Here is a 27,761-nt window from a genome sequence, read left to right as displayed (position 1 = left end):
TATCAATAGCAAGGGTTTCCCAGGGAATATGTTAGAGGAGGGAAACTGCTAGCACGTGATAACCAAGGTTTGGACAAAAATAGAGCGCTCCCCCTTCAAGGACTGTGGGCCTGTGAGCAGAAAGCGCCTCCCTTTGCCAAAGTCAAGTCTCTGCTCCCTTTCAGGTGCCTCCCTCTCATCTCACAGAGGGCCAGCTTTCCAAGGAGGGGGCCCTGGCGTCTCCACAGGCAACAGAACCAACAAATCTTGTCCACACACCAAGCCTGGCCCCTATTCTAGAAAAGGACAAAGGCGCTGACTTTAGAACTCGATCCTCGTAGCCAGAGGGAGAAACACCCCAACGTGCTCACTTAAGCAGTCAGATATCATACTTTTATCCAGAATGGAACATGCATTCATGCATATTTTCATCTTCGGAGCAGGTGGTTTGAAATGCAAATAAAGCAATAAGTGTTGGAGCCGTTTCCTAGCAGTAGCTACTTTGCAAACGTTACCATGGCACCAATTCAACAGTGTTCTTAGAGGCAGCCACACCTCAGCAAGGTCTTTCTAACTTGGGACAGCCAAGGAAGAACTAACAGACGCAAACTGAGAAAGAGCCCTCAACTGCCACAGGGGGTGAATCTTTACAGCACCACTGCCCTTTGAAGCCACTTGAAACAGGGCATGGGATGTAAAGGCAGCAAAAAAGGAAACGGACCATCTCCTAGAACACCTGGAATGTGATCTGAGCCTGGAGACCAAATGAGGGTAATTATAACTGCTAACATTTGTTTTTAGCTGCTAACAGATTGTGCACAGATTGGGAAGGGCAAACTCCGTTTTCCAATTACTCCAGTGGAAACTGTGCTTTACCAGTACTGGCTAAATTCTAGTTGGGTGAAAAGAAAGCAGATTGTCCTCAAATATAGAGATCATTTGTGTTAAACCCATGGCCTCTGTTCGGCGGCCCCTCACAAACAGACGCAAGAAGCTGGCTGTGCAGATCTCTACTTCTTACTGCCAGGAGATCTGCTCTGCTGAAGGCAGCATGCATTTCCCAAGCACAGACAGAGCAGAAGAAAAGGACTAGATGGTAGGGAAACAGGATGGTGGCGAAACAAGTCTTAGCCAACCCAGCCTGTGAGCTAATCAAGGATCCTGAGGTAGCCTCTGGGCTAAACAAGGCATGTCTCTGCCTGGTTAGGAGAATGGAAAGCCAGATACCGAAAGTTAACAAGACAGTCTGTCATCAATGGCAAATTGATGATATAAACCACAAGCATTCAAAGGGGGCAGAAATTCTTTCCTGCTTCCCCATCAGATGAAAGTGATTCAAGAACAACCTCATGAAGACCCTCTGAAAAAGTGGAGAACTGCTGATAGGGAACCATAGTTGGCTGACCCTGAAAAGCCAAAAGCAAGAATGAAACTCCAGAACTCCCATCATTACACATAAAAGCCTCTGGTCCTCAAGCTCTCCTTTTAAGACAGTAAGGATGCACCATTCATGGCTAAAACAGCCATGGAGAGGGCTGCAAAGGAAGGAGTGCTTAGAAACGCAATCAGGAGTTTCCATATTGCCTTTATCTTGAAAACACAAAGACATCTCCTTCCCAAAAGGTAATCCTGGGACCATTACATACAGTTGTCTCTGCACAACCCCCCCCCCCCCCCACCAAATAAAGGCAGTAAAGGGCCTCCTGGTAATGCTCCCATAACATTTTAGCCAAATCAATCTATAAATTTTCTATGGGAGAGTTGAAATTGTAATTTGAGTTATAGGTATGCCACCCAACAGCAGACTACCTTCAGGGCACAATATTCAAAAGAGGGCGAGGCTTTGGGCTTGGTTTCAGCAAGCTTTGATATTCAGAGAGATCCGGTCTCACAAGTGAGGCTAAGAGAGAAGAGGATCCAAGGAGAAAACATCGCTAAGGATCAAGCAGGAGATGGTGTCAGGTTCCAGGTGATGGGTTCCTGGCCAGGGGTTAAGCAGGGAAAAGCTAAGCAAGGTCTAGGAAGCCTCAGGGCAGAAATGCAGCTGCATTAGGAAAACACAGCACTTAAGGAAGAAACTGAAGCAAACAACCAATTTTATGGACTAAGTTAAGGACAGGTTAGGAGAAATCTGGAAATATGTTCTGCCCAGGACAGGATTAGCAAGACAACTCTGCACACTTCAGCCTGGAGATGAGGCCATATAAAATACCAGCAATGACTGGGGTGAACTGGGTTGAGGAAAACAGAAATTGATCAAAGTGCTTGCATGTGAAAGGCTGTAACAAATACTTTGGAAAGGATATATTCGATTTCAAAAAGTGAGAGAGATATTTTGTTGCAACAGTTGGTTTATCTCTTTAAAATTTTCTGCTTTATCCATTTTGCTGCCTGGACAAGGAGTTAAATGCAAAAACCATACCTACCAGAAGAAAATACGGAGAATACTTAAACTCCTCTTTTATCAGGAAATTTTTTCTAAATATAATAATAAAAGAATAAATCATAATGTAATTAGACAGCATAAAGTGTTAAATCTGATGCAACTGAAAATACCATCAGCATAATTAAAAGGCTCCATAAACTAGGTAAAATATTTGAAACAGGCATGACAGCTAATATCCTTGATACACAAGGAGTTACTGCAAATCAATCAGAAAAACCTCAAACAAAAAGGGGGGCAGGGGTTAGGGATCATATATCTTTCACAGAAGAATAAATACTACAGACCAATAAGCATATGAGAAAGTGTTCGGTCTCACCAGGAATTGAAAAGGTAAAAATTATAGCCATAAAGAAATACTGATGCTCACTTCTCAAAGTGGCAAAGGGCATGATAAACAACACTGGGAGATGATGTGATAAAATTGATACACCTTCCTAGGAAGCAACCTGACAAAGCTTGATCTAATAATACAACATCTAAGAATCTATATTTAAGAATCAGAGACATGCACAATTTAATTCCAGAAATGTTTATCAAACTATTGCTTATAATACAAGGCAAGAACCTATTATAATTACGTGATAAAATAGCCATGAATATTGTATCTGTTGAAGAAATTTTAATATCATGGGGAAATCCTCATGACATAATGCTAAACAAAAAAGCCAAACATCATTAAAACATGATTTAATTACGTTATGCATAGCAAACATACACAGCAAAAAGACTAGGGGGAACAGACCTGCAAACATTGATGAGACTGTAAACTCATACCAACTAGTCAGAGTTTTTTTCTTTGTGTATCAGCATTTAAAAAAAACACATAATATGTAGTATTAAAAGAAACATACAATACTTATATAATAAAAGGTTACTTTAAAACATTTGTAAAACTATATTGTAATGCCCGAGGTTGCTGCCTGAATAATGATAATGGAAGGAATATTTTTTCAAGGAAAAAGCATAAAGACCTCAACTTTGGGGGCTTAACATCCAAGAAACTATTTTTTTGAAATATTCTAAAGAATCATCTTTGCTTTCCAGAATAGTAAAATTTTCTAAATGCTTTTAACAAGACCCATCCACTGGAAGTAAAACTCTCAAATGTCAATGAATGAGGGCCCACAACCCAAAGAACACTCAAAAGACACTTCTACAGGATGTCTCTAACAAAACTGACCCTATAAGCCTATTCCCAAAAGGAAAACCACCTCCAACTTATTGCTAATGATTTGAAGAAATAGCTGACTTTCAATGCAAGCACACTCAAAACCTGTTCACAATATATTAGATACTTTCATATTCTGATAAGAGACAAAAGAAGAATACATGAACAAAATGCAACCCCCTGGCTTATTTCTTTGGACCTTAATAAACAAAAACCATTTAGATAACCCAGGGGTTTGTACTGTTACCACTGAGAGGTAATAGGTATTGAGTCCTTAATATGTGTCAGGCACATAATAAAGTATCTTATATTTATTCCATCATTCAATCCTCAAGATAATCTTGTGAGAGGTCCTATTCTTATCCTCATTTTACAAAGAAGGAAGCTCTGGCTCCCCAACATTCTATTAACTTGCCCAAAGTCGCAAAGCTGGTAAGTGGCAGAGTCCAGATTTGAAACAAGGCAGTCTGCTTCTATAACTTGCATGGTTAACTCATTTGCTCTACTGCCCCAGAATCTACGGAACAGGTGAAGGTGTACTATGCCTTTCTCTTTTTGTCTCCTCTCAAGATTTGTCTAATCCTCAGGATTAGAATCCTGAACTTTCTAATCTACAGATATATACCACTATCTTTTAAAAAATCAATTATGGTCTTATAGTTACTGTGCTGCTTCTTTTTAAAAGAAAAGTATGGCTTGATAATTTAGGCATTGTCTTTCATTTTTCCTGCCCTGGTTTTATATATCCTTTCTTTTCCTTGTTTAGGTTGCAGCTAGAAGACAATAAAACTAGCAATGGAGCCCTTGTACGAGGAATACCTGGCCAATTGCGGAACAATAGTAAAACCTTATTACTGGCTGAGCTTCTCTCTCGATTGCTCTAATTGTCCTTACCATATCCGGACAGGTGAAGAAGCAAGAGTTCCCTACACAGAATTTTATCAGCTTTTTGGATTTCCTTATGGGCCCACAGGTCCTCAAACAAAACACCTCGCATTCTATGAACTAAGACCTTCTTCTGGAAGCCTGGTGCAAAAGGGCCATGCTAGCAGTTGCACTGGGAATGATACCCATCCAGAATCAATGTTGTTTGAGAGGAATGGTTATTTTGACTCTGCCATACGCAGCAACGATGGCATCAGGCACATCATTCTGTATTCCAACAACTCGCCGTGCAATGAAGCTAACCACTGCTGCATCAGCAAAATGTACAATTTCCTGAGAATGTATCCAGACGTCACTCTTAGTATTTACTTTTCTCAGCTCTACCATACGGAGGCTGAATTTCCTGCCTCGGCATGGAACCGCGAAGCTCTCAGGAGTCTGGCCAGTTTATGGCCACAGGTCACTTTGAGCCCAATAAGTGGTGGGATTTGGCATTCTCTCCTCCACAATTTTGTGAGTGGTGTCTCGGGATGGCCTCTTTTCCAGCCCATTTTAACCGGGAGAGCGCTGGCTGACAGGCACAATGCGTATGAAATCAATGCCATAACAGGAGTGAAACCCAACTTCACTGACGTTCTTCCGCAGGTGAAAGAGAATCAGAACATAAAAACTCAGGCAGCTTTAGAGGCCTACCCCTTAAACAATGTCTTTCCCAGACAGTCTTTTCAAATGACAAGTGGACAATTGCAACCCAATCTGACCCTAGACCCCAGGGTTCCTGTCGTTTTTGTGCTGGTGCCTTTCAGAGAACTACCACCAATTTATGTCAGACAAAACCCACATAAACCCAGGAATATTGTAAGGCACTTCAACTTGCCTCAAATGTCATTCCAGGAAACCAATGATCTCAGAAGGCCTCCCCGTGGAGGGCCAGCGGAGAGCGCAGAAATCACAGAACAGTTTGCAAGTAGCAAAGTGGCAGATGAAAAGAAAAAGACAGGGAAAAAATAAAATCTACCTTCCTACACAGAAGACCAAACTATTACTGGAGGACTTGATTAGACAAGCAACAGAAATCTGGAAACGTCCTCTCTTAGGTCTGATCCAAGATGGAGATAAATTGATACACTAAAAGCAAAACCTGAATTATTTATTATCTCAACTATTACAAAGCAACACTATTTTTAACATAATCCAAAATGTTTCCTTAAGCAACCTGATTTCTCTCCTTTACTTTGAAAGTGACAGTATCAAAATGCAGCCATTAGTAACTTGCTAATATTCTGATGTAGATAAGGAAATGTCATTATTCTACACTACCCACATCATCTTTCCACTAAAAAAGCCCATGAACTAAATAGCATCCTAAATTGGTTTCAGTATAAAAAAATGTACTGCAAAATTGGGAAACAGCTGAAGTTACTGACATTAAGTGCTGTTTGCAAAGGCAAACCAGTGATTTTCCATTAATTGCTAATCATGGACAGAAAATCTTAGGCAGCTTTTTTTTTTTTTTTCCTAAAGTGGTTCAAAATAGTTTGTGTCCAGAAAAGCACTTTTGCTAATTGATTATATATAGCTGCAAAAATTGATTTTTGAACCCAGCCACCTGCTCAGTTTGATCTTTCCCTCCTAAGCAGATGATAAAGGCAGGATAATACATGAGTCTCCAAAACTCCTTCCATCACACACCACACAAAAGCCAGGCCACTCTTACGGGCTTTCAAGGTTCCTCCTCTACCTTCCTCCAGCCCTGTCTCATCAGCAAGATTGTAGGTACCTGTGCGTAGCTCACGCGATCACTCATTCTCTCCCTCCCTCCCTCCTTTGGCTTTTCCTTAGGCTCTAGCACAGCCTCTGAGCAAAAGGTGGGTAGCAAAGCTGTGAATCTACATCTCAATAACTTGGCCAGTCACCACTCCCAAATTCCTTCTCCATCCCAGCCAAGTGCCTGCTTAACCACAATGCAGTTAACATATTGTCTTTGTTAGCCCCCCACTCCCCCCTTTTCGATAGAGTTCTCAATTCATAATTTGTTCGCTTTCCTTTTTTTCTGATCTCTTCTCTTCTACCAGTGCATATCCTTACCTTCTCTTAAAATCTTGTTCAAAACACACCTCTAAGGAGTTCCCATCGTGGCTCAGTGGTTAACGAATCCGACTGGGAACCATGAGGTTGCAGGTTCCATTCCTGGCCTGGCTCAGTGGGTTAAGGATCCAGAGTTGCTGTGATTTGTGGCGTAGGTCACAGATGTGGCTCAGATCTGGCATTGCTACGGCTGTGGTGTAGGCCGGCACTTGCAGCTCTGATTAGAACCCTAGCCTGGGAACCTCCATATGCTGCGACTGCAGCCCTGAAAATACAAAAATCAAAAATAAAAACACCTCTAAGATGTGCTCTGTGACAACCCTCTGAGCCTGTACATTAAAGCACCTTGCTTATGTTTAAGCTACCTCACTTACCTTTTAGAAATATGTGAAAATGCATTACAAGAAAAATGTGCATTCCTTTATAGCTTGCTACTACATTTTTTTCTAATATGTTAATAAAAAGTACTAAGCTAATAAGATAGTTTTGCCATCAGAAGAAAACATTTGTAGCACATAATAAATACTCCATGAAGAAGTGGGAGAAGGTAAACAAAGAAAATGTTTAGAATAGAAATTTCTATTGTGATTAAAATAAACACAAATAAAACTTTAAAAGGAATTTCTAGTTAACTTGAAAATTTTTATACATTTATTAGATCATAATTATATTGTGGGTACAGAGTAATTATTACTTAAGGAGGTACTGTTGAAGTTTATTATTAGATCATATGTCTACAATTTGAGATGTAGGGTTTAAAAAAAAAAAAGACCCCAACATGACAAATTTGGGATCTCTGATCATTATAAAAGTAGACAGAACCAAGTGGGCAACTCAGCTAACAGCATCAGCAGCCTGAGGGACCTGGGGAGCCAGCTCTAAAGCTTCTTGCTTTGTGGGCTGCTCAAAAAAAAAAAAAAAAAAAAAGTATATCCAATTAGTTACTATGAACTCTATCTCCAAAGTGGTCAAAAAGACCCCAGTAACAATCAGGCTACAAAGAACCCAGTTAGAAACACAGTCTGAAATCTCATGAATCTGCATTTCGAATGTGAGCCTGGGTATCAGCGGCATCTAACAAAGGGGAAAATGTTGCCAGAACCGTAGGAAAGAAACGTGCTTTTGGCAGTGAAGTTTTGTACTGGTTAGCTAAGTCTGGGGCTTGGGCAGAAAAATACTACTAACAGATCATGAGTCCAGGCCAATACAGTCAAGCTTTAGTCGAAACAAAGAGACTTAAAGAGAGCATCAAGACATATAAGCAGTTTCTATTCCCTCATCTATAAAACAAGAGATGGGAGCCAGCTCATCTTTAAGCTTCCCTTCAGCTCTTTTTGCTCTAAAATGGCACCTATCAGAGCAACAGTTCCACAGAGTGAGCTCTTCCAGTGCAGGCCTTCCTGCTCACTACACAGTGCACAGCGCACAGCAGTTGTGTCAGGCTGGCACAGGGATTTAGGGAAGAGAAGTTGGAGTGCTCCATCTCTCCTCAAAAAACTGGCAGTGGCGATATTAAAGAATTATAACTTCTACCACATATGTGGAAATTCCAATAAAGAAAACACAAGCCAATAAACTAGAGGAGCTAGTAGTGGTGTGGTGACCTGAAAAAGGCAAGGATGAATAACCCGAGAAACTGATGGGAGTCAAGTAAAGAAGCATTTCCTTGGTGAATCAAACATGGCCCAGGGTCTGCGTCTCACCTTTGTAGGCTCAACCACCTACTTGGTCAAGACAGAGAAAATGGATTTCTTAAACAGTTGCGTACCTGGAGTAACAAAACTCCCAAGGAGGTCCCGCTGTAGCTCAGAGGAAAAGAACCTAACTAGTATGCATGAGGACACAGCCCTGGCCCCCCACTCAGTGGGTTAAGGATCCAGCACTGCCACAAGCTGTAGTGAAGGTTGCAGACATGGCTCGGATCTGGCATTGCTGTAGCTGAGGTTTAGGCCAGCAGCTATAGCTCTGATTCGACCCCTAGTCTGGGAACTTCCATATGCCATATGCGGCCCTTAAAAAAAAAAAAAAAAAAAAAAACAAAAAACAAAAAACAAAACCACTCCCAAGATTTACATATAAAAGCAGAAAGCTAACTGATTTCCAGTGAGACAACTGGGTATGCAATCAGACATTCAAGTTGTCCAGACTATATAGCCTCTCTACATAGATAAGCTACGTAAGAAGCCCAACTACAATCAGAAGCTTGCTTTGTGACTCACAGGAATTCATAATGGTGATTCAAATGTTTAGTGCTATCCGACTATTTACCAGGGGATAGACATCTGCCACCTGGAATGAAATGAAGGGATATGCACAAGGGCACCTGCCCCCTGGTCAGGGTTTAGGTGGTCCAAGGCTGTAAGGGAGAGTACAAACCTCTACGACCAACTCCTATCATGACTAGTATGGATCGTCTATAGACGTTAATATTTCATCAAACTACAATCTAATCCTGCTAGCCTGCGAGCAAATCTTTATCTCTTTAAACTGCTATTAGATATTTGTTTTGGTTCATAGTGCATGCAATCCGAAGTTTAACTAACACACAGAATGGAATGTTATCTTATTTTCAAGGCTTTTAAGGAAAGCCACATGGTAACGTATGCTGATTAAACAGTACTACTATTTAACACTTAGTGAGAGCTATATGTCAGGCACTTTTCTAAACAGTCACATCATTAATTCCTCCCAATAATCCACGAGGCAGGTATTATTATAGCACCTATTTTACAAATAAGGAAAGGTTAAGTAACTGCTCAAATAGTAAAGGCTGAGCTGAGCGTCAAACCTAGAAGGTTTTTCTCCAGAACCCTCATTCTTTTATTTTCTTTCTTTTTTGGCTGCACCCACAGCATGCAGAAGTTCCCAAGCCAGGGGTAAAACCTGAAGCACTGCAGTGACAAGGATCCTTAACCCACTGACTGGCAAGAGAACTCCCTCCATGCTCTTAATTACCATGCTTAAAAACCTCTCAAAATAATAAGAAGTCAGACTCACTACAAAGCCTGGGAAAATCATTAACAATATTAATACCAGTCCTACAGCTTTTCTGAGATTCTGCTCAAACCAGTGTACCAACAGGCATCCTCTAGACTGTGGGGCTAGGTAGGCTAGATGGGCCAAGGTGGAGAACCGAAGTAGGTTCTAGATCTCAGAGTTTTGGCACTCTCCCCAACCCCATTCCTTGTTACCCAGGACCTCACAATAAACACAGATCCTGAGATTACCTTATCTTGGATGTCCCTGACTCCCAGGGATGTACCAAATCAGAGACCCGAGGCTGTGGAACCTTGCTTTATCACCCTACTTAAGTAAAACTGGTTCCCTAAGAAAAAAATATGATCCAGCTCTTCCACATCTGGGTATATACCCCAAAGAATTGATATTGGGTCTCGAAAGGATATTTACACACACATATTCAAAGCAGCATGATTCACATTAGCCAAAAGGTAGAAGTAACCCAACTTGTCCACTGAAGGATGAATAGATAAAGAAAGTATGGCATATATATACAATGTAATATAATTCAGCCTTAAAAGGAAAGAAAGGAATCCACTGTAGCACAACAGGATCAGCAGCCTCTCTGGAGCGCTGGGACACAGGTTCGATCCACAGCCCAGCACAGTGGGCTAGAGATGCAATGTTGCAGCAGCTGTGGTGTAGGTCATAACTGCAACTTGGATCTGATCCCTAGCCTGGGAACTACATATACTGTGGGGCAGCCAAAAAAGAAGAAAAAAGGAAAGAAATTCTGACACATGCAACAATATGAATGAATCTTGAGGCCCTCAAGCTAAGGGAAATAAGCCGGTCACAAAAAGACAAATACTATATGATTCTACTTATACAAATTACCTAGACTCATCAAATTTACAAATTTTATCAACTCAGAAAGTTAAATGGTAGTTGCCAGGGGATGGAGAGAAGGTGGAATGAAAAACTATTGTTTAGTGGGTACAGAGTCTCAGCTTTGCAAGATAAAAAGAGACCCGAAGATGAATGGTGGTGATGGTTGTACAATATGAATATACACAGTATTAACTGTACACTTAAAAATGGTTAAGATGGCAAATTTTATGTTAGGTGTACTTTGCCACAATTTTTAAAAAATTAACTGGAATGACTAAATTGATGTCTCCATATACCAGAAGGAGGGAAGAGGAAGGAAGGAAGTGGGGGAGGGAGGAAGGGAGGACATATTTCATGGAAGACTAATATTAGGTAACAGACTCAATGTCTTAGTATCAAAATACCGAAATAAGGTGAGGAAAGCTCACAGGAATATCTGTTAAACATCTTTTAAAAGAAAATCATTACGGTAGTTTCCATCATGGCTCAGTGGAAATGAATCTAACTAGTGTCCAAGAGACACAGGTTCATTCCCTGGTCTTGCTCGGTGGGTTAAGGAGCTGGCGTTGCCATGAGCTGTGGTGTAGGTCACAGATGCAACCCGGACCCTGCCTTGCTATGGCTGTGGCTTAGGCCAGCAGCTACAGTTCCAATTCAACCCCTAGCCTGGGAACTTCCATATGCCACAGATGTGGTCCTAAAAGGACAAAAAAAAAAAAAAAAAAAAAAAAAAAAATTGTTACAATAAAAAGTCTGGGGGATTTTTTGGCCAGACCCATGGCATGCAGAAGTTCCCAAGGCCAGGGATGGAACTCTCACCATAGCAGCAACCCAAGCTACAGCAGTGACAATGCCAATCCTTAACTTACTGAGCCACCAGGGAATTCCAACAAAGTTTTTTCTCAAGTTCACAATGTATAGCTCATTTCAAGCTATTCTGTGGGTTCACTTGGACCCTTGGGACTTAGCTATATCCTTATTTTAGCATGAAGATAAGTAGGATAGTTGGAATTAATTAATTAATTAATTAATAAACTTACTGGAAGTAGAAAGTGGTGATTAAAAGCATAAACTTCAGAAGCTGAAGGACATAATTCCCATACCAGTCTGCCATTTACTAGCTGAGCATTACTGGCTGAGTTACACAACCTCTCTGAGCCTTAAGTTTCCTCATCCGTAATATGGGAACACTAATTCCTAGGCTCTGGGTTAAATAATGTAAGTGCAGAGCTTATTTATTAAGTGTCTGAAACAGAGCAAACCCTCATTACTGGTTATTATTCATAAATATTAACAGAGTAAAGATAGTCAAAAAGGAATAGAAATTGTAGGATCTTTCAAATTTTATCAGCACTTTAAGTCTGAGATGACTATTTTCTGTAAGAAGTAAAGATATGTTACTAAAATTTGTGACAATCAGGATGGGGGAAAATGTTGATTTTAATATTTTGCTTACCAAAGAACAAAAAAATTAATATTTGCTTAAATAGTTAACAGTAGCAATGAGAAAGGCAACATGTCTACAGTCATGGAAGGTATTAAAATACTTGTAAGAAAATATTTGGTGAAACTTCTTGCCAATAAATTGGCAATCTAGAAGAAATGCATGATTTACTAGGAAAATATATATTCTAAACTTGACTCAAAAGGAGAAAGAAAACAAAACAAGCCAATAATCATGGACTATAAAGATGATCAAAGATCTACCTCTAAAAATCTGAGCAAGCCCATATAATTTTAAAAGCAAAAAAAAGCATGATAATTTTCTATTATTTGAACTATTTCAGAGCATAGAAAAAAAGATAGAATCTTCTCAATTCATCTTATAAACCTAGACTAATCCTAATATCAAAACTGGATCAAGACAGTACAAAGAAATTAAAATATGGACCAATCTTATACATATAGATTCTGAAATCATGCAAACAAAATGTAAACTAACTGAATTGAGCTAGTAGTAAAAATTGTCAAATAGAGTTTATTCTAGAAATGTAGGAATGATCTAGTGCAGAAAAATGTAAATATAATTCATTACATTTGCAAATTAAAAGATCAAAATCTATAAGATTTTTATCATTAGATTCCCTCCAAATAGCATTTGACAATTTCAACAGTCATTCACAAAAATCATAAGGAAACAGGAAATAAAAATTGGTGAAATACCAAAGAAATTTCCATTAAAATAGAAACAAAGAAGAGAAGTCTACTCTCATCCAATTTTGAAACCATTTTCAAGAGTCTAGGTAATGCAATTAGGTAAGAAAAATAAATAAAAGTAACATAAATATTGGAAAAGATGCAAATTACCTTTATCTCAAATACTATGATTTATACTGTGACAATAAATGTAATCTTCAAACAACAGCATTAAGAGATCCCAGTAATGGAAAATAATATAGAATAAATAAATTTTAAAATCCATGTCTTTATATTATCATAAACAGATTTTAAATTTTTAAATAGAGAAAGAGTCCCATTTAGAGCAATGTTTAACAAACAAGGTTTGTTCTTTCCTTTAGGACTAAACTTTTTTTCCTGAGACAATAGTACAGATCTAAATTTTTTTTAATCTTTGAAGAATAAAGGTTTTATTATAAAATAGTTCACACTATCTACCTCTGTGTATAATCACAAAGTTATGTAAAGCTAAAATAAATCATAAAGAAAAAACTTGAAGATTTGAAGGTTGGTGTATCAACACTGAATCAGTTCATTTGGATATTAAATACAAGCATTAAACTGCAACACTATGAGTAACATACTAAAACCTTTTTATATTGTAGTAACTATGTTGCTAGAGAACAGTGATATTAAATGATCATTGGCAGAAAACTGAAATTTATTTATTTTATAACACTTTTGACATATTAAATGAACACTGAATTCACTTCCATTTCAAATAATAAAAACAATAGTGCACAGGATTCAACGCCTTGGTTTGTTAAGTATTTATCAAGAAGTTTGGAGAAAAGAAGCATATGGTAGGTAAAGTACTTGGTTTAAAATATCTGAAAAGAGAGACCTATTACAGGATAGTTTTATTAAAACTGTTTCTAACTAAAACCTTCATTCTTTACATCATCCCAGAAAATGAAAAAGAGGTACATACTACTACTGAGAAAATTCAGATTCAGTGCTACCTTAGTGTTAAACCAAACAAGGTTATTTGTACAATAAATTTAAAGTCTTAAAACCATATGGATCCTTCTTTTCAGGGATAAACACTCATTTGAAAAATTAAAAGAGGAGAAATACTATTCCTTAAAATGAATTAAGTGCTATGCTCAACATTAAAAATTTGGAATTTACAAGAAAGCAGAGACTATATTTTCTAATTAAAAGATTATGAAGGACTGGTTTCTACACATACACACACATACACACACACATTTCCCTAAAGCTTCATATTTAACTATTAGCTAATGAAGGTAGAGAGATAATTAATGCAGCCATTAAAAAACCCTCAATCTCTAAATATGATTCCAAAATTAACTTGTCAGATTATCAATTCATTGGACAGAAAGGTGCTGACTACCTATCATGCACTAGATACTTATCATTTTGAGATTAAAAAAAAATACTGCATTGGAAAAGGATGTTTTTAACATGATTGTATCTTAAATGCAATATGCCTAATGTGGCTGAGAATTAATTATATTTAACATATTCAACATATAGAGTAAAATTCTGAACAATCAAAGCAATTATACTTTGAACAATTAGATTTTCCCTAAGTCGATTTCTACTCTAGTGTTCTTTCTTTCTTCTAAAAAAAGAGAGAGAGAGAGAGAATAAAGAGATTTCCTGAATAAGCCCTAATACAAAAGAGTAGAAATGTAAGAGAAGGGATATATTAGCTCTTTAATCCTTGTTTCCATTTGCTCTCAAATGTGCTTCTAATGTTCAATTACCTCTACAAAGAAAATCTTGATTTAGAAGAACAAAAAGCATAATCATCTTTAGCATTTAAACAAGTACACTGTTTAGCTCTTACTCAAGTTAGCAGAAGATTGAAATTGAGGAAAAAATTATTAAAACAAATCTTTATTCTAAGTTATATAATGCCATTTGCCATAGTAATGATCTGATACCTTGATGTAAGACTTTTTAAAATAAATATTACCGATAAGTAGAAAATTTTCCTTTGCTGTCTTAAGACATCCCTCGGGTGAGTTTTTAACAGTGTGTTTGTTCATAACTTGAGAGTTAATTTAAATAAATGTCACTTCTTTCACTTAAATGATAATTTTATAGAAGAATATTTTAATTGGGAAAAGAAAAATGCCATATTGCTTCTTCCTCATGAGAAAAAAGGATATACTCCATTCCTGAGAAGTAGCTAGCTCTCTATCTATGCCTACACATATATACATATTGATATAGATACAGATATATACACACATATGTATGTATAGATATCCAACAAAGGTTTGACTTTGAGATCTCTTTCCCTTCTTTCTGATTCATTATTCTCAGTGTAACCCGCAAACTGTACAGCCTTTCACATTTTCTTCATTCATCAGTGAATAACTGAGTACCTGAATATATTGAGTACTTTCTGCATGCTTAGATTTATGTCAGGTGTAAAGGAAGATACAAAAGAAATATGACAGTCTCTGCCTTCTAGAATCTTTCCATCTCTCTCAGGGGCAACATAAAACAATTATTTTTAAGTAATTTATAAGACGATTGACCAAATCCATGGTACAGCTAACATGCATCTTATATTTATGCAGAATTTTAGAGGTTCAAAAAAATTCTTGCATCTAATCATCAGAACAATCTTATTAAGTACACATTACTAGCCCCACTTTAGCAATGAGGAACCTGAGATTCAGAATTTTAAGTGGTATTGCATCAATCAATAGATTATGAGTGCAAGGAAGAGTCAGGACTCAAGCCAGGGTTCTCTGATTCTAAGCCCAGTACTCTTTTCAATTACAGCACAGGAAACGAACTATTGAGGTTTAACAGGGCAACAGCCAGCCCTCTGCTAGAGGTGGAATTAAACTAGACCTGACAAATGTCCAAAATAATTTTATTCTGCAAATACTTCTACTTCAGTGCTATACACATAGCCCAACAACCATTCCCTCAGTTTTAGTGCTTTTACCTGCTCAATAAGAGCTTTGCTCTCAGAAATGGGGATGTCAAATATAATAAAAAGCTGGCCTAGCGGGATCATATAAATCTTAAACGGCAAAGATAAATTTTAAAGGCTTGGTTTCCACTAATCCTTACACATTTTGTTTTCCCTCGGCGTCAAAAGAGTGTAACTCGCCCCTACTCTTTTCTAACATTCTTGCTCCAAACAACCAGTTATTTTAAGATGTCAATGACTGACCCTACCCCAAATTCCACAGGTTTATCCCAGTCTTGTCACGAGACCCCAGCCCCTGCCCAGACACCTCCCCCTCCTTCCCAAAGGTTATGATACCTAGTTCGGATTCTGCAGCTGCAGTCGAGATGCTGTTACACAGCACTGACAGATAAGATATGACCTTTCGACTCTGTCCTTGGGGACTCCCCGCTGGCCGCACAGCGTAGTTCCAATCGCGAAAAAGAGGCTCCCGGCTCTGGAACGAAGCCACAGTCGGCGTACGGTCTGAAGCGACGTCTCTGACAACTAGAACGATGCTGGGCGACTGGGCGTGCATCACTCCGCCTCATACTCCTGTCAACTGCAGGGGACTTGGTCCGGCAACCAGTCCATCCCACCTCACAGGCAAGTCCGTGCCAGCCGGACCTTACGCAGGACACCGATGGCAGGTCGTTGGCGGCGGCAGTGGCAGCACAAGCCAAGGCCACCCGCCCTCCGAGCCCATCGCCGCCAACCTAAGACCCCCTTAGGCTGGACCGCAGAGAAGCGTTTCTATGGAAACCCCCCCAGGGATCACGTGACGCACGTGGACGCCCAATCGCCTCTTACCTCTGCCCGCGGCGCCGCTTTCTGCCCTCCCCTGCCCCGCCCCCTCCCGCCCCCGCCTCCTTCACCCAGCCCCGCCCCTTTCCTGCAGCGAGTCCGCACCTGCGCACTGCGTCCAGCGCGCTCCCTCCCTCCTGCGCTCCCGGGCTGGGAGGGGGCCGTGGGGGTGGTGGAGGAGGGTTGGAGGAGAGCGCGTTCCTGAGAAGGAAGAGGCGCCGCCAGCGCGCAGGCCCAGAACCACCCGGGCCGGGGCTGCCGGCCGACGCCTCTGAGCGGAAGAGGGAAGTGAAGGCGGCAGTCTGCGGGTGCCAGCCGGGTTGGGCTTGCTAAGGTAGAGGCAGCACCGAGGGGAGGCCTTGGCCGCCGGTCCGGATCGAGGATGTCGAAGAACACGGTGTCGTCGGCCCGGTTCCGGAAGGTAGACGTGGATGAGTACGACGAGAACAAGTTCGTGGACGAGGAAGACGGGGGCGACGGGCAGGCCGGGCCCGACGAGGGCGAGGTGGACTCCTGCCTGCGGCAATATCCTTCTGTTCGCCGCCCCCCCACCCCACCTGGCCCTTCTTCCGGGACCCGCTGCGGGCAGGGGGTGAGGGGGGCGGGCCCCGGCCGGGAGCCGGGCGCGGAGCTGCTCCCAGTGCCCACGGCTCCACCCGGTCTCTTTGGGGGTCACGGGTTCTCAGAGGGCAGGGGACTCTCCCATTCCTACCGACTCGCCCCGAGACCCCAGGGTCCAGCCCTCGGGAACCTGCCCTTCGCGGCGCGCCGTCCACTCCCCGGATTCCTCAGGTTGCGCCAGGAGTTCTCGCCTCCGGGAATTCCGCGGGGCCGGCCGCGCCCTCGCGGCGGTGCAGCTGGTCAGTCGGACTGCTGCGGGGCGCTTAAGTTGTCCTCCCAGAACGGTATTTACCCGGGTCTCATTAGCTCCCGAGTCTGATTGAGAGAACAGGCGTCTTTCTTCAGTGATTTTGTTTTCATCGTGGTAGTGGTTTTGTTTTGGCAGCATTAGGATAGATTCTTTCCTGCCAGCAGAGATGGGGCGGTTTGCAGGGTTGAGGCCCCCTCCGTCCTTCCAGTCCGGGGGCTCTTTTTTAGGAGACAGGGATTTGGCAAAATATAGATTGCACAGAATTTTTTACCTGGGGAAAAGGGAGTGAGTGCAAAACCACCGCAGCTCCCCAGAAAGAATCTGGGAGCTTTTTACCTGTTAAGCAAAGGACAGTAGAAAGAAGACGGGGAATGCATGTGGAGAATCCCTGGAAATATTTAAAATAAACCCCAATGAATAAAATAGAAGAAAATGAATCATTTGCGCAAAACAGAAGCATTTTGTAATCCTGGAATCGTTTCCCTTTTAGTTAAAATGTGTCTGTCAGTTCCTGGGTTTTGGTTTTGCATATTTGAATATTCATGACTTTGAGGGAGTATTGGCATCAGATCTTTTTTAGGAAAATGTAAATGTTGCAATAACCAAAGCTGTAGTTTCAAAGATTTTCAATTACTGACACCACTCATTTCTCATTATCCTTGGGTGTATTCATAAGGTAAGGAAGGCTTTTTAGACTCTTTCCGCCTCAGTGTCCTATTAAATTCAACGTGGAAATATATGAGCGAAAATATTTGGTCACAACCACAGCTGGTCTTAGAGGCACCTAAAGTACAGCATTAAACATTTGTCAACATACAGATGTTTCTTTGATTTCTCTGACTTTCACAATCAGCTGTTGCTGTTTTGCATTATTTAAATACTTCAGTGTTTGGGGTCTTATAAGTGAACCAGTCTGCAGAAGGCGTGCTTCTCTAGAAGTCCATTAAGCCTTGAAAATAACAGTCTACCAACAACCATAGTTTTTTTGGTCAGACCTTTTCCTTCAGAATATAAATGATGTCTGTCTAAAAACATTCTTTGTGATGAAAAAATGATGTTTCATGAGACTAACATTTTAGATAACGTATGATGACTCTTAAATGGTACTGCTGTATCCACAGAGTGGATCTGCTTTTTAAATCAGTTCATCTTAAAATGTAAAGATACTGTCTTACTGTCTCTTCTACTCTTGTTACAAGAAGAGACAAGCCCTGTTCAGGCACCACAGATGGAGGAACAAGAGAACTCTGTGGTTTTCCTTTTAGGGAAATAACTGTACATTCTGACAGTCTGATTGGCCTTCTGTTTCTCATACTTGCTAACTCACTGGTGCTTTCGAAGTGAGACTAAATGTAATAGGTGTGGCCTAAGGTAGTTTGAATGACCTTTATGAACTGTGAGAGCAAATATCCAAAAGAGAAAAATTAAGCTGACACCTAAGGGTCATTGAATTGCTATATCTTCTTATGATGCCTCTTGTCATCAGTATTGGGAGATTGCTAATGTATATCATTCAGATTGCTAGAGTGATCTGCCAGCACGTTCTGTTAGCATTTCATTATATAGAATATAATTCTAGTTAAAGTTTGGTCTTTATTTTTCCAGTTAGAGTCACATAAAAGGACATATTTTGGCTGAGGATAGGATGTTTCATTTGGGGGCCAAATAATTCTGGTATATATTTTAGAATTTTAAAAATGATCACTCTACATAATGGTTTGCACATGTGTCTTCCTGGCAAATGGAAGATTATCCAGGTGTTCAATTAATAATTAGCGCCAAGGATGAAACAGTTTTTGTTTGATTTTAAAAAATGTGTTGTTCTCCCTTTTTTCTTCTTCAGTATTTTATCTTTGATTGACATCCTTGCAACCAACATGCTGAATTTTCCAGTATTAAGCATAGCGACTTTAGTACTTTTCTTTTGATGCATAATGTCAAATCTGAAGAACCATTGGTTCCTGGGAGTCATAGTGCTTTCCTGAGGGCTGCCCTTTGCTGCTATATCCCTTAACCTCCTTCACAGGAAACATGACAGCTGCCCTACAGGCAGCTCTGAAAAACCCCCCTATCAATACCAAGAGTCAGGCGGTGAAGGTGAGTTGTCTTCTCTGCTGTTATCTTAGCATTCTTACCAAAACCCTCTAAAGTATCACACAATCAACAAATATTTTAACTACTCTCTCTGACAGAGAAGAGCTTACAATGTAGTTGGATTGGTAGAAAATTAATATATAGAAAAACAGCCTAACATTGAGTTGTGATAATGCTGCATGGTGTACACACTAAGTTTAAATGACCAACCAGGAGATCTTTGTTTTTAGAGGAGGCCACAGGGTGAATTTGAGCGAAGGTTTGAAGAGTAAGTAAAACTTTCTCAAAACAAATAGATTCTACTTGCTTTTTAATGATTTTTTTAAAAGATCTGCAATTGTAACAGAATGATTAGAATTTAATTCTATTAAATATTATAGAATACTCAGAAATGGGAGGAATAAAAAGGTAATCATATATAATCCCACTACCCATAGATAATTATTACTTTTTGGTGTTGCTCTATGCTTAAAGAGTTTTCCTATGCATGTTTTTTTTTATGAAAATGGAATTTTATAACCTGCTTTTTCAGCCATACAGCAATGTGCATGAACCTCTTTCCTTGGCAATAAGTTTATTTCTACAATATCCTTTTTAATGGCTGAGTATAGATAATAGTGTAGTTTATATATAACTCATCTCCTTTTGTCATATGTTTAGATTATTGACCTTTCTCTTGTAAACAGTACTGAAATCAACAGTTTGCGTAAATTCTTAACTTTTTTTTGAATAAATTTCTAGATGTGAATTACTGGATTTTAGACTGCACATTTTTTAAAGCTTTGGTATATATGATATTGCCAAATTGCCCTTCAGAAAAGCTGTATAAACATTCCCTGTAGCAGTCTTTCAGTAATTCTTAAGACCCTATTTACTTATTTATTGTTTAAAATGAAGCCCAGGGAGTTCCCGTCGTGGCGCAGTGGTTAACGAATCCGACTAGGAACCATGAGGTTGCAGGTTCAATCCCTGCCCTTGCTCAGTGGGTTGACGATCCGGCGTTGCCGTGAGCTGTGGTGTGGGTTGCAGACGCAGCTCGGATCCAGCATTGCTGTGGCCCTGGTGTAGGCCAGCAGCTTCAGCTCCGATTAGACCCCTAGCCTGGGAACCTCCATATGCCGTGGGAGCGGCCCAAGAAATGGCAAAAAGACAAAAATAAATAAATAAATAAAATAAAATAAAATAAAATGAAGCCCAGAGCATTGACACCACTGTCGGTAGCTATTCATACATTCTAGAAGCCCCAAGAATCCCCTTAGTTGAATAGTCGTAAGTAATAACTTAGGTTAATGCGTAATAATTATCTAGACAACATAATCTTTTATACGGGGGAAAATTGGGGTTTTTTAAAGTATGTAAAGTCATTGAAATTTTAGTTTTACCACCTTCTGTTTTCATATGGGTGTTTTTTTTTAATCATAGCTTGTGGGTGGGAGGTCATAGCTCTGGGTGCAGGGATGTTTTTCTAAATAGAGTAATTACATGGTCTTTAAGCTGACGATAACAACAGGTGGTAGAGACATACTGCAAAATCCTGACCAGTGGGAGTATTGAAGATAGCACTTTGTGTGGAATAGGAGAAACATTGTGAAAAAGGGGAAGTTAAGGTTCCCTGTGCTGGGCTTGATGGGTGAAAAAATGACTTTGCTGTTGGAACTGCCTTTTATCAAAGAAAAAAGGTCATAATCCAAAACTTAAAATGTTTTCTTAAAAACTTAAATTTTTGCTTATTAATAACTTATTTCTGAAGGATGGTTCAAGATAGAATTGCAATTTAGTTTCCTTTTTTGTTTTTATTTTTAAGATCAAGAAATAGGAGTTCCCATTGTGGCACAGCAGAAATCAATCTGACTAGGAACCATGAGGTTGTGGGTTCAATCCCTGGCCTCGCTCAGTGGGTTAAGGACCCGGCATTGCCGTGAGCTGTGGTGTAGGCTGGCAGCTATAGCTCCGATTCGACCCCCAGCCTGGGAACCTCCATGTGGCTCGGGTGCTGCCCTAAAGAGCAAAAAAAGAAAAAGATCAAGAAATAAAGTGTGTTGATTTAATACGTTGGTAAATTATCACATCTGTCTATCTGTAAGCAAATTCTTTTCTTTCACCTCTACCTTCAAATATATCAAGAATCTGTCAGAGAAAAAAAAAATTTTTTTTTACTTAAATAGGAGTTCCTGCTGTGGTGCAGTGGGTTAATGGTCCTGCATTGTCTCTGTGGCAGCACAGGTTCAGCTCCCCAGCCCCGTGCAGTGGGTTAAGCATCCGGTGTTGCAGCAGCTGTGGTGTAGGTCACAGTTGCAGCTCAGATTTGATCCCTGGCCCAGGAACCTCCATATGCCGCGAGTGTGGCCCTAAAAAGAAAAAAGAAAAAAAAAGCTTTAATAAAATAAAATACCATTAAAAATGATAATAATAATCTGTCCACTTCTGACCACCTCTGCTGCTACCATGCTAGCCAAAACCAGCCTGTCTTTTGCAATAACTTCCAAACTGGTTCCCTGCTTCTGCTTCTGCCTTATCTGAAGCTCTCCCTGCCCTCCCCAACCCCCACGGCCCCAGGCTTACGCTCTACAAGGCAGCCAACATGGTCTTGCTACAATGTAAGATTATATCACTGTTCTTTTGAGAATCTTCCAACATCTCATTTCTCTGACTGGAAGCCAGAGCCCTCCCAAGGGCCCGCAGGGCTTATGTCCTCTTCCCACCTCGGCTCTGACGTCCTGTCTACCCTTCTTCCTCCGCTGCAGCCACCTTGGGTCTTTTTGCTATTCCTTGACCCTTGAATATACTGACCACACATTAACAGCAGTTCCTCCTTCCTGTGCTTGAAATACTTTCCTCAGAGACACCCAAGGTTTCCCCTTTCTTGTCCTTCATGTCTTTGCTCAGACGTCACATTCTCAATGTGACCTTTCTGAAACTACCCCCACGCATGTCTAAATGATCTGGTATTTATTCCCCTCAGGATCGAGCAGGCAGCATTGTCTTGAAGGTGCTCATCTCTTTTAAAGCTAACGATATTGAAAAAGCAGTTCAGTCCCTGGACAAGAATGGCGTGGATCTGCTAATGAAGTATATTTATAAAGGCTTTGAGAGCCCCTCTGACAATAGCAGTGCCATGTTACTACAGTGGCACGAAAAGGTAAGTTATGAGTTGTAGATCTGTATGACTTCTGAATGACTGTTTCCTTTGGAATAGAGAATAAGATTGACAACCTCCCTCACCTAAATAACTATTTTAACTTTTGGGTTATACTTCTTTGTTATTGTGAAGAAATTCCATGAAAATGAAAATTGAGATTCATGCTTACTGGCCTTGAGATGTTGATTTGTTAACAGTGATAATTGTTTATTAAACGCAACCTTTTACTTAAATGATAAACCTTGAACTTTGAACTACATCAAAACATTGAGAAGAAAATAAGCAATAAAATCAAGAATTCCTTAACAATGACCAAAGCGCCCATGGACAGATGAACAGTTAAACAAAATGTGATACATACACATGATGGAATATTATTCAACCTGAAAAAGGACATTCTGGTGCATAGTGTAGCATGAATGAACCTTGAAAATCAGCAGAGTGAAATAAACGAGACACAAAAGGATAAGTACTGTGTGATTCTACTTATATGAAATATCTAGAATAAGCAAATTCATAGAGACCGAAAGTAGATTGGAGGGTACCCGGAGCTGGGGAGAAGGGGGAATAGAGAGGTATTGCTTAATGGGTACCGAGTTTCTGTTTGAAGACATGAAAAGTTGTTCTAAGTAGATAGCAGTGATGGCTGTACAGTATTTTGAATGTAATTAATGTGGCTGAATTTTACATTTAAAGATGGCTAAAGAGGCAAATTTTATATTACATATTTTATCAGCGTTTTTAAAAATGAAATCAGGGTTGGGGTCAAGCATTCTTTAATTTTTTTTCTGTTTTCATGTATTTTATTTTGCAGTGTAAGCAGATGATGGTACACGATCCATCCAAAAAAAAAAAAAATAGCTAAGGGGAATTTTTAGCTTTAGACAACAAGTTGGTAAGGTAATCTTTAATGCCCAACTCTTAAATTATATTGGTATAGATATAAACAGTATAACATTCAAATATAAGCAACCACAGGTAAGGTGTTGATGCCCTACGGTTCCAACTCAGTTTTTCAGAAGCCATAGCCTCTCTATCTGAGTGAAAAGCCACAGATGTAAGACAGGAATAGGTGGCGAAACTTGCCGTTCACCCTGGGTCAGGTCACTTTGTTCCTGCCCCCCAGAAAAGAGCTAACATTTATGGATAGGATAACCATACCCCCCAGTTTTCTCGAGACAACTTCAGTTTATGCCTGTTGTCCCAACCTAATTGCGAATGGTTCTCTTTCACTCGACAGTGTACCAATCTGGAGCATGATGTATATAGTCATCCCATTCATGGAATACTTTTTGTTTGCCAGCCACTGTGCTTTTAGCGTGTTTCATTTGATCCTTACCCTGTGAATATGTGAATATCTTTACCATCCTCAATTTACAGAGGAAGAGCCAGCTTTGAAACCCATGGGCCAAGTCTGAGTATAGTTTCAGGAGCATAGCAAACGTTGACTGGATCACTTACTATATTCGAAGCATTTTATAAACATGAACTCATTTAGCCCTCATTACACTACCGGGAAGGAATGCTCACTCTTTCCCTCTTGTAGATGAGGAAACAGGCATGTGTTAAGTCTTCATTTATTCCTGACAGTCACCAGTTTTTGCCAGTCTTGTCGCCGACACACAGCTCAAATCACCCAGTCAGAACCACCTCTAATGCAACTGTTCGCAGCATCTCTCAAAGTTCGTTGCTATAGTTTCCTAAACTGGTCTCTAGGCTACCAGTTCTGCCTCCCTCAAATCTGTTCACCACCCGGTCAGGAAAATGCTCTAACATCCAAATCTACCCTTGTCCGTCACCTGCAGAATCAAGTCCACGTCCCAAGTCCAGCCTCATCTTCCATGTGGTTCTTCCCCTTATGCTCCAGCGGTGAGCATAATGATGTGTTTTCCCTGAACACACCACAATGTTTCACGCTTCTGTACCATTGCTAGGGGTTTTCTCTCTGCCTAAGTCCTCCTTGCCCTTTTCTGTCAGTCTGTCACCCACTTGTCGATTTAATGTGTTGATTTCTCCGGGAAGCCGTTACCTCACCATTCTTCTTTCTCTATGCCCTCAAGTCAGCTATGTGCTCCTCCTCTGCTTTTATAGCACCCAGAGCATAGCTCTGTCATTGCATACATTATAGTATATTTAAATGATCTGTTTATGTGTCTCTCTTCCCAGGAGACTGGGATGCTGTATTTGTTCGCTTTTGTATTCCCAGCATCTAGCGTAGTACCCAGTTCTCAGAGGTCTTCAGTGTCTTCGGCCTCAAGTAAACCAGGCTTTGACATCCCTAATACTTAGTCATGACTTCCAGTTTTTCAAGGTGAAGTCAAAGTTCTTAAGTTCTTAGCTATTAAAGAGTATTTTCTTAGCTTGAAAAAAAATCTGACAAACTCTAACTAATCCAAGTGGAACTTAGGGGGGTTCGCTTCCTGGCTTAACAAACCTGAAGGATCCACATGGATGTGGGTTCGATCCCTGGCCTCGTTCAGTGAGTGGGTTAAAGATCCAGCGTTGCCATGAGCTGTGGGGTAGGTCACAAACGCAGCTCAGATTGGTGTGGCTGTGGCTGTGGCGCAGGCTGGCAGCTGTAGCTCTGATTTGACCCCTAGCCTGGGAACCTCCATGTGCCGCCATGCAGCCCTAAAAAGCAAAAAAATAAATAAATAAGTAAAACTTAGGATGGTTGATCCCAATTTGAATTTTTTCCTGATGCTGCTGAGAGTAGGAAAGAGAATGAATGTCCTAAGTTTATACTCGATCACCTGTTTTAAGCAAGAACATCCTGCTGCTGCTGCTGAATATGCTGTTGGAAAACAGCACATTAAAATGTAAACTAAGGTCTCACTAGAATGGAAATGCCTGAGGGCAGGGACTCTGACGGTGTTTTTTGTTTTTGGGGGTTTTTTTAACTGTATCCCCAGTGCCAAGAATTGTGCCTGGTGCATAATAGGTGCTCAAGAAATACTTGTAAAACTTAGTGAAGGCAAAATCAATTGCCACTTCAAGAAAAACGTTGTACTTGGTATGAGAATTGAGCTTTTATGAGTCTGCCAATGCTGACATTTTGGTTTGTGTTTAGGCACTTGCTGCTGGAGGAGTGGGGTCCATTGTTCGAGTCTTGACTGCAAGGAAAACCGTGTAGTCCAGCGGGAACTGGATCTCTCCCATGGGGTGGGAGTTGCTGGTACAAAGACCAAAACAACCAAATGCCACTGCTGCCCTTTGGCAGCATCAGTTTCTCTCAGCTTTGCCTTCTTGCTTACTTTTCATATCTGTAAAGAAGAAGATTACATATCAGTTTTCCTTTCAAGAAAATTGGGATCAAATGTTTGAATAGGAGTGTTTCATGCTCTCAGAATGATTTCAGTGATGTGTATACCAGTCTGTATATAGCATCATTTACATTCAAGTTTAATTGTGCAATTTTTAACCCCTATTGGCTGATGCAGGTTTTTTTGATTTTTGTTTGTTTTGCGAGAGGGGGTTTTTTGGTTTTGGTTTTGACTAATAATGAGAAATTTGATCAACATTTGAGACTGGTTTCCTAACTCATTGCTAGCCAGGAAATGATCTTTATTAAAAAATGTTTGAGAAACTGGCAGCTAATAGCATTGCAAAACTGGACCATACTTCCCTTATTTAAACAAAATGTGTTTCTGGAACAAGTGGCAGCTGAACCCGACCAAGTTCCAGCTCTTGTTTCTGCTTGCCTCCAGATTATGTGAGTTTAAGGACACTTCTTCCTCTCAGCATCGAATAATCGTGGCCTCTTGATTTCTTTGTGGTCACCCAGGGTATAGAGCAAGGAATCTTGCTCTCCGCAAATGTGTCTGTAAAATGCCAGAGCCTGTTTGACATGAGCATAATACTTTTTGTTCTAATAGTATGGCCCTATTCGGGGAAACTCCAATTCAGAAAGGTTGTAGAAACTATGAAGTAGTTCAAACCTGGGCAGCCAATTCTTTAGAATTATAGCGGCTGCCTTCAACGTTCCGAGGTATATAATAGTATTTAATATGTCCTATAAATGTCTTCAGTGTTCTTCAGGGTAATTGGGATCACAAAAGGTTTGGTTCGGATCCAAACAGATGCACATTCTGTATTTTAGCTCAGTGTTTTTTTAAAAAAAGAAAACGCCACACATGAAAAAAAGTGTTTACTTTGTTGGACAAACCAAATCCATTCTCAAAAAAATGACCGGTGCTTATGAGAAGTTATTATTCAGTAGCTCTAAAACAAGCCACCTGAATGCTTATGACCAAGAGGGAAGTCAGACTGTATTTAGTATTTACATTAGACACCAGTGTCATAATCACTTGAGTTGTGTGAAAACTGGTGCAGAAATTCTGTAAACTCTTTGCTGTTTTTGATACCTGCTTTTTTGTTCTGTTTTGTAACAATGACAAAGTTCAGACAATAAAACGTCCGTGTTGAATAATTTATTTTTCTAACTCTTTACTACTTATGAATGCATGGTTAATTAAGAGGAAAGATTTCCTGTTTTACCACCAGGTTATTACACTCTGACAAGAACTGATTTTGATAGGTTTACAAAACTACTTTATTCAAGTAGGAGGTCTTGAGAAGAGGGGAGAGTCGTTAATAAGTATGCAAAATGAAGCCTCCGGAGTGACTGCATGGCCCTTGGGATGCCCGCGGAACACCTGTGCTCTCACGGCCCAGAGACCCAGACCAGAACGCGTTGGTCAGCCTAGCAGCTATAGTCGCTTAGTCCAGCCTCTGGACTGTCTCACGCCTCAGATCTGCTCTCCGTACCTACTCAAGGCAGCCTCTGCTTGCTTTCCCGCCGCGCCTAACTGGATTCCTGCTTTAAAGCTTTAGAAATGTAGAGGCAGTTCCGAGGCTGTGCGTTAAAAGAAGCCAAGCTGTATGGATCAGAGGTGGTCAAGTAGGCATAGCAACTATACAGCTTTAAAGGGAAAGCCAAGAGGGACATTGCGATACTTTTCCATAAAATCCTCCTTAACGTCACTTTCATGACCACAGTGTTGGGGGAGATTCTGGAGCCCTGTATTTTATAGTCACGAGAGTAGGTAATTTGAAATTTGCCCATCAGCTTTACTCTGGAGGTAGTAAATAGTCGCAACGGTTAGAACAGCATAGGGACTGAGTCAGAATGGATGCAGTCCAGAAACAACTGGCTCGACGGATGCATCTCTGCTCACTGTCAGCCTGGGTGAGCCTGACTGTGACACAGCACCACTGTGGTGGGAAGAATGACAGATTGTCAGGGTGAACGGCACGGGTGGGGTAGGAATATAAATGCCAAGGGGCACTTTGGGTCCCCATTGCCTTCTTGAACCAAGG

General features: G+C 40.5%; 3 protein-coding genes across 6 annotated transcripts in view; 2 read left to right on the top strand and 1 right to left on the bottom strand.

Moving 5' to 3' along the window:
• The window catches only part of RGL1 (ral guanine nucleotide dissociation stimulator like 1), a 295,309-nt gene extending 279,020 nt beyond the window's left edge, over positions 1-16,289 (bottom strand). For both annotated transcript variants that reach the window (XM_003357576.6, XM_005667818.4), the window contains exon 1: positions 15,853-16,289. The gene's annotated coding sequence lies outside the window, so the exon portion shown is untranslated. The remainder of the gene's footprint in view (positions 1-15,852) is intronic.
• On the top strand, positions 512-7,187 carry APOBEC4 (apolipoprotein B mRNA editing enzyme catalytic polypeptide like 4). The gene is made up of 2 exons (XM_003130369.5): positions 512-750; positions 4,360-7,187. The coding sequence occupies exon 2, from the start codon at positions 4,389-4,391 to the stop codon at positions 5,487-5,489; it is 1,101 nt and encodes a 366-aa protein (XP_003130417.2). The 5' UTR covers positions 512-750; positions 4,360-4,388; the 3' UTR covers positions 5,490-7,187.
• Positions 16,290-16,622: 333 nt separating the features above from the next.
• On the top strand, positions 16,623-26,871 carry ARPC5 (actin related protein 2/3 complex subunit 5). 3 transcript variants are annotated; one of them, XM_084974054.1, is made up of 4 exons: positions 16,623-16,864; positions 19,235-19,306; positions 22,266-22,442; positions 25,513-26,871. In XM_084974054.1, the coding sequence occupies exons 1-4, from the start codon at positions 16,721-16,723 to the stop codon at positions 25,573-25,575; spliced, it is 456 nt and encodes a 151-aa protein (XP_084830180.1). In that variant the 5' UTR covers positions 16,623-16,720; the 3' UTR covers positions 25,576-26,871.
• The last annotated feature ends 890 nt before the right edge of the window (positions 26,872-27,761 follow it).

This window comes from Sus scrofa, chromosome 9 (genome assembly GCF_054392235.1).
Source record: "Sus scrofa isolate SSC_HxYL_T2T_F1_AM1 chromosome 9, Sscrofa_HxYL_maternal_Yorkshire_Landrace_v2.0, whole genome shotgun sequence".
Lineage (NCBI taxonomy): Eukaryota > Metazoa > Chordata > Mammalia > Artiodactyla > Suidae > Sus > Sus scrofa.
This window is presented reverse-complemented; position numbering and strand designations above follow the sequence as displayed.

What these genes read in the sequence shown, in the direction of transcription:
- APOBEC4 (XM_003130369.5), top strand. Translation starts at nt 4,389, where the DNA reads ATGGAGCCCTTGTACGAGGAATACCTGGCCAATTGCGGAACAATAGTA.
- ARPC5 (XM_084974054.1), top strand. Translation starts at nt 16,721, where the DNA reads ATGTCGAAGAACACGGTGTCGTCGGCCCGGTTCCGGAAGGTAGACGTG. An exon ending in TGGACTCCTGCCTGCGGCAA is followed by an intron (nt 16,865 to 19,234) that starts TATCCTTCTGTT and finishes ACCTCCTTCACA; the next exon opens with GGAAACATGACAGCTGCCCT. An exon ending in CCAAGAGTCAGGCGGTGAAG is followed by an intron (nt 19,307 to 22,265) that starts GTGAGTTGTCTT and finishes TATTCCCCTCAG; the next exon opens with GATCGAGCAGGCAGCATTGT.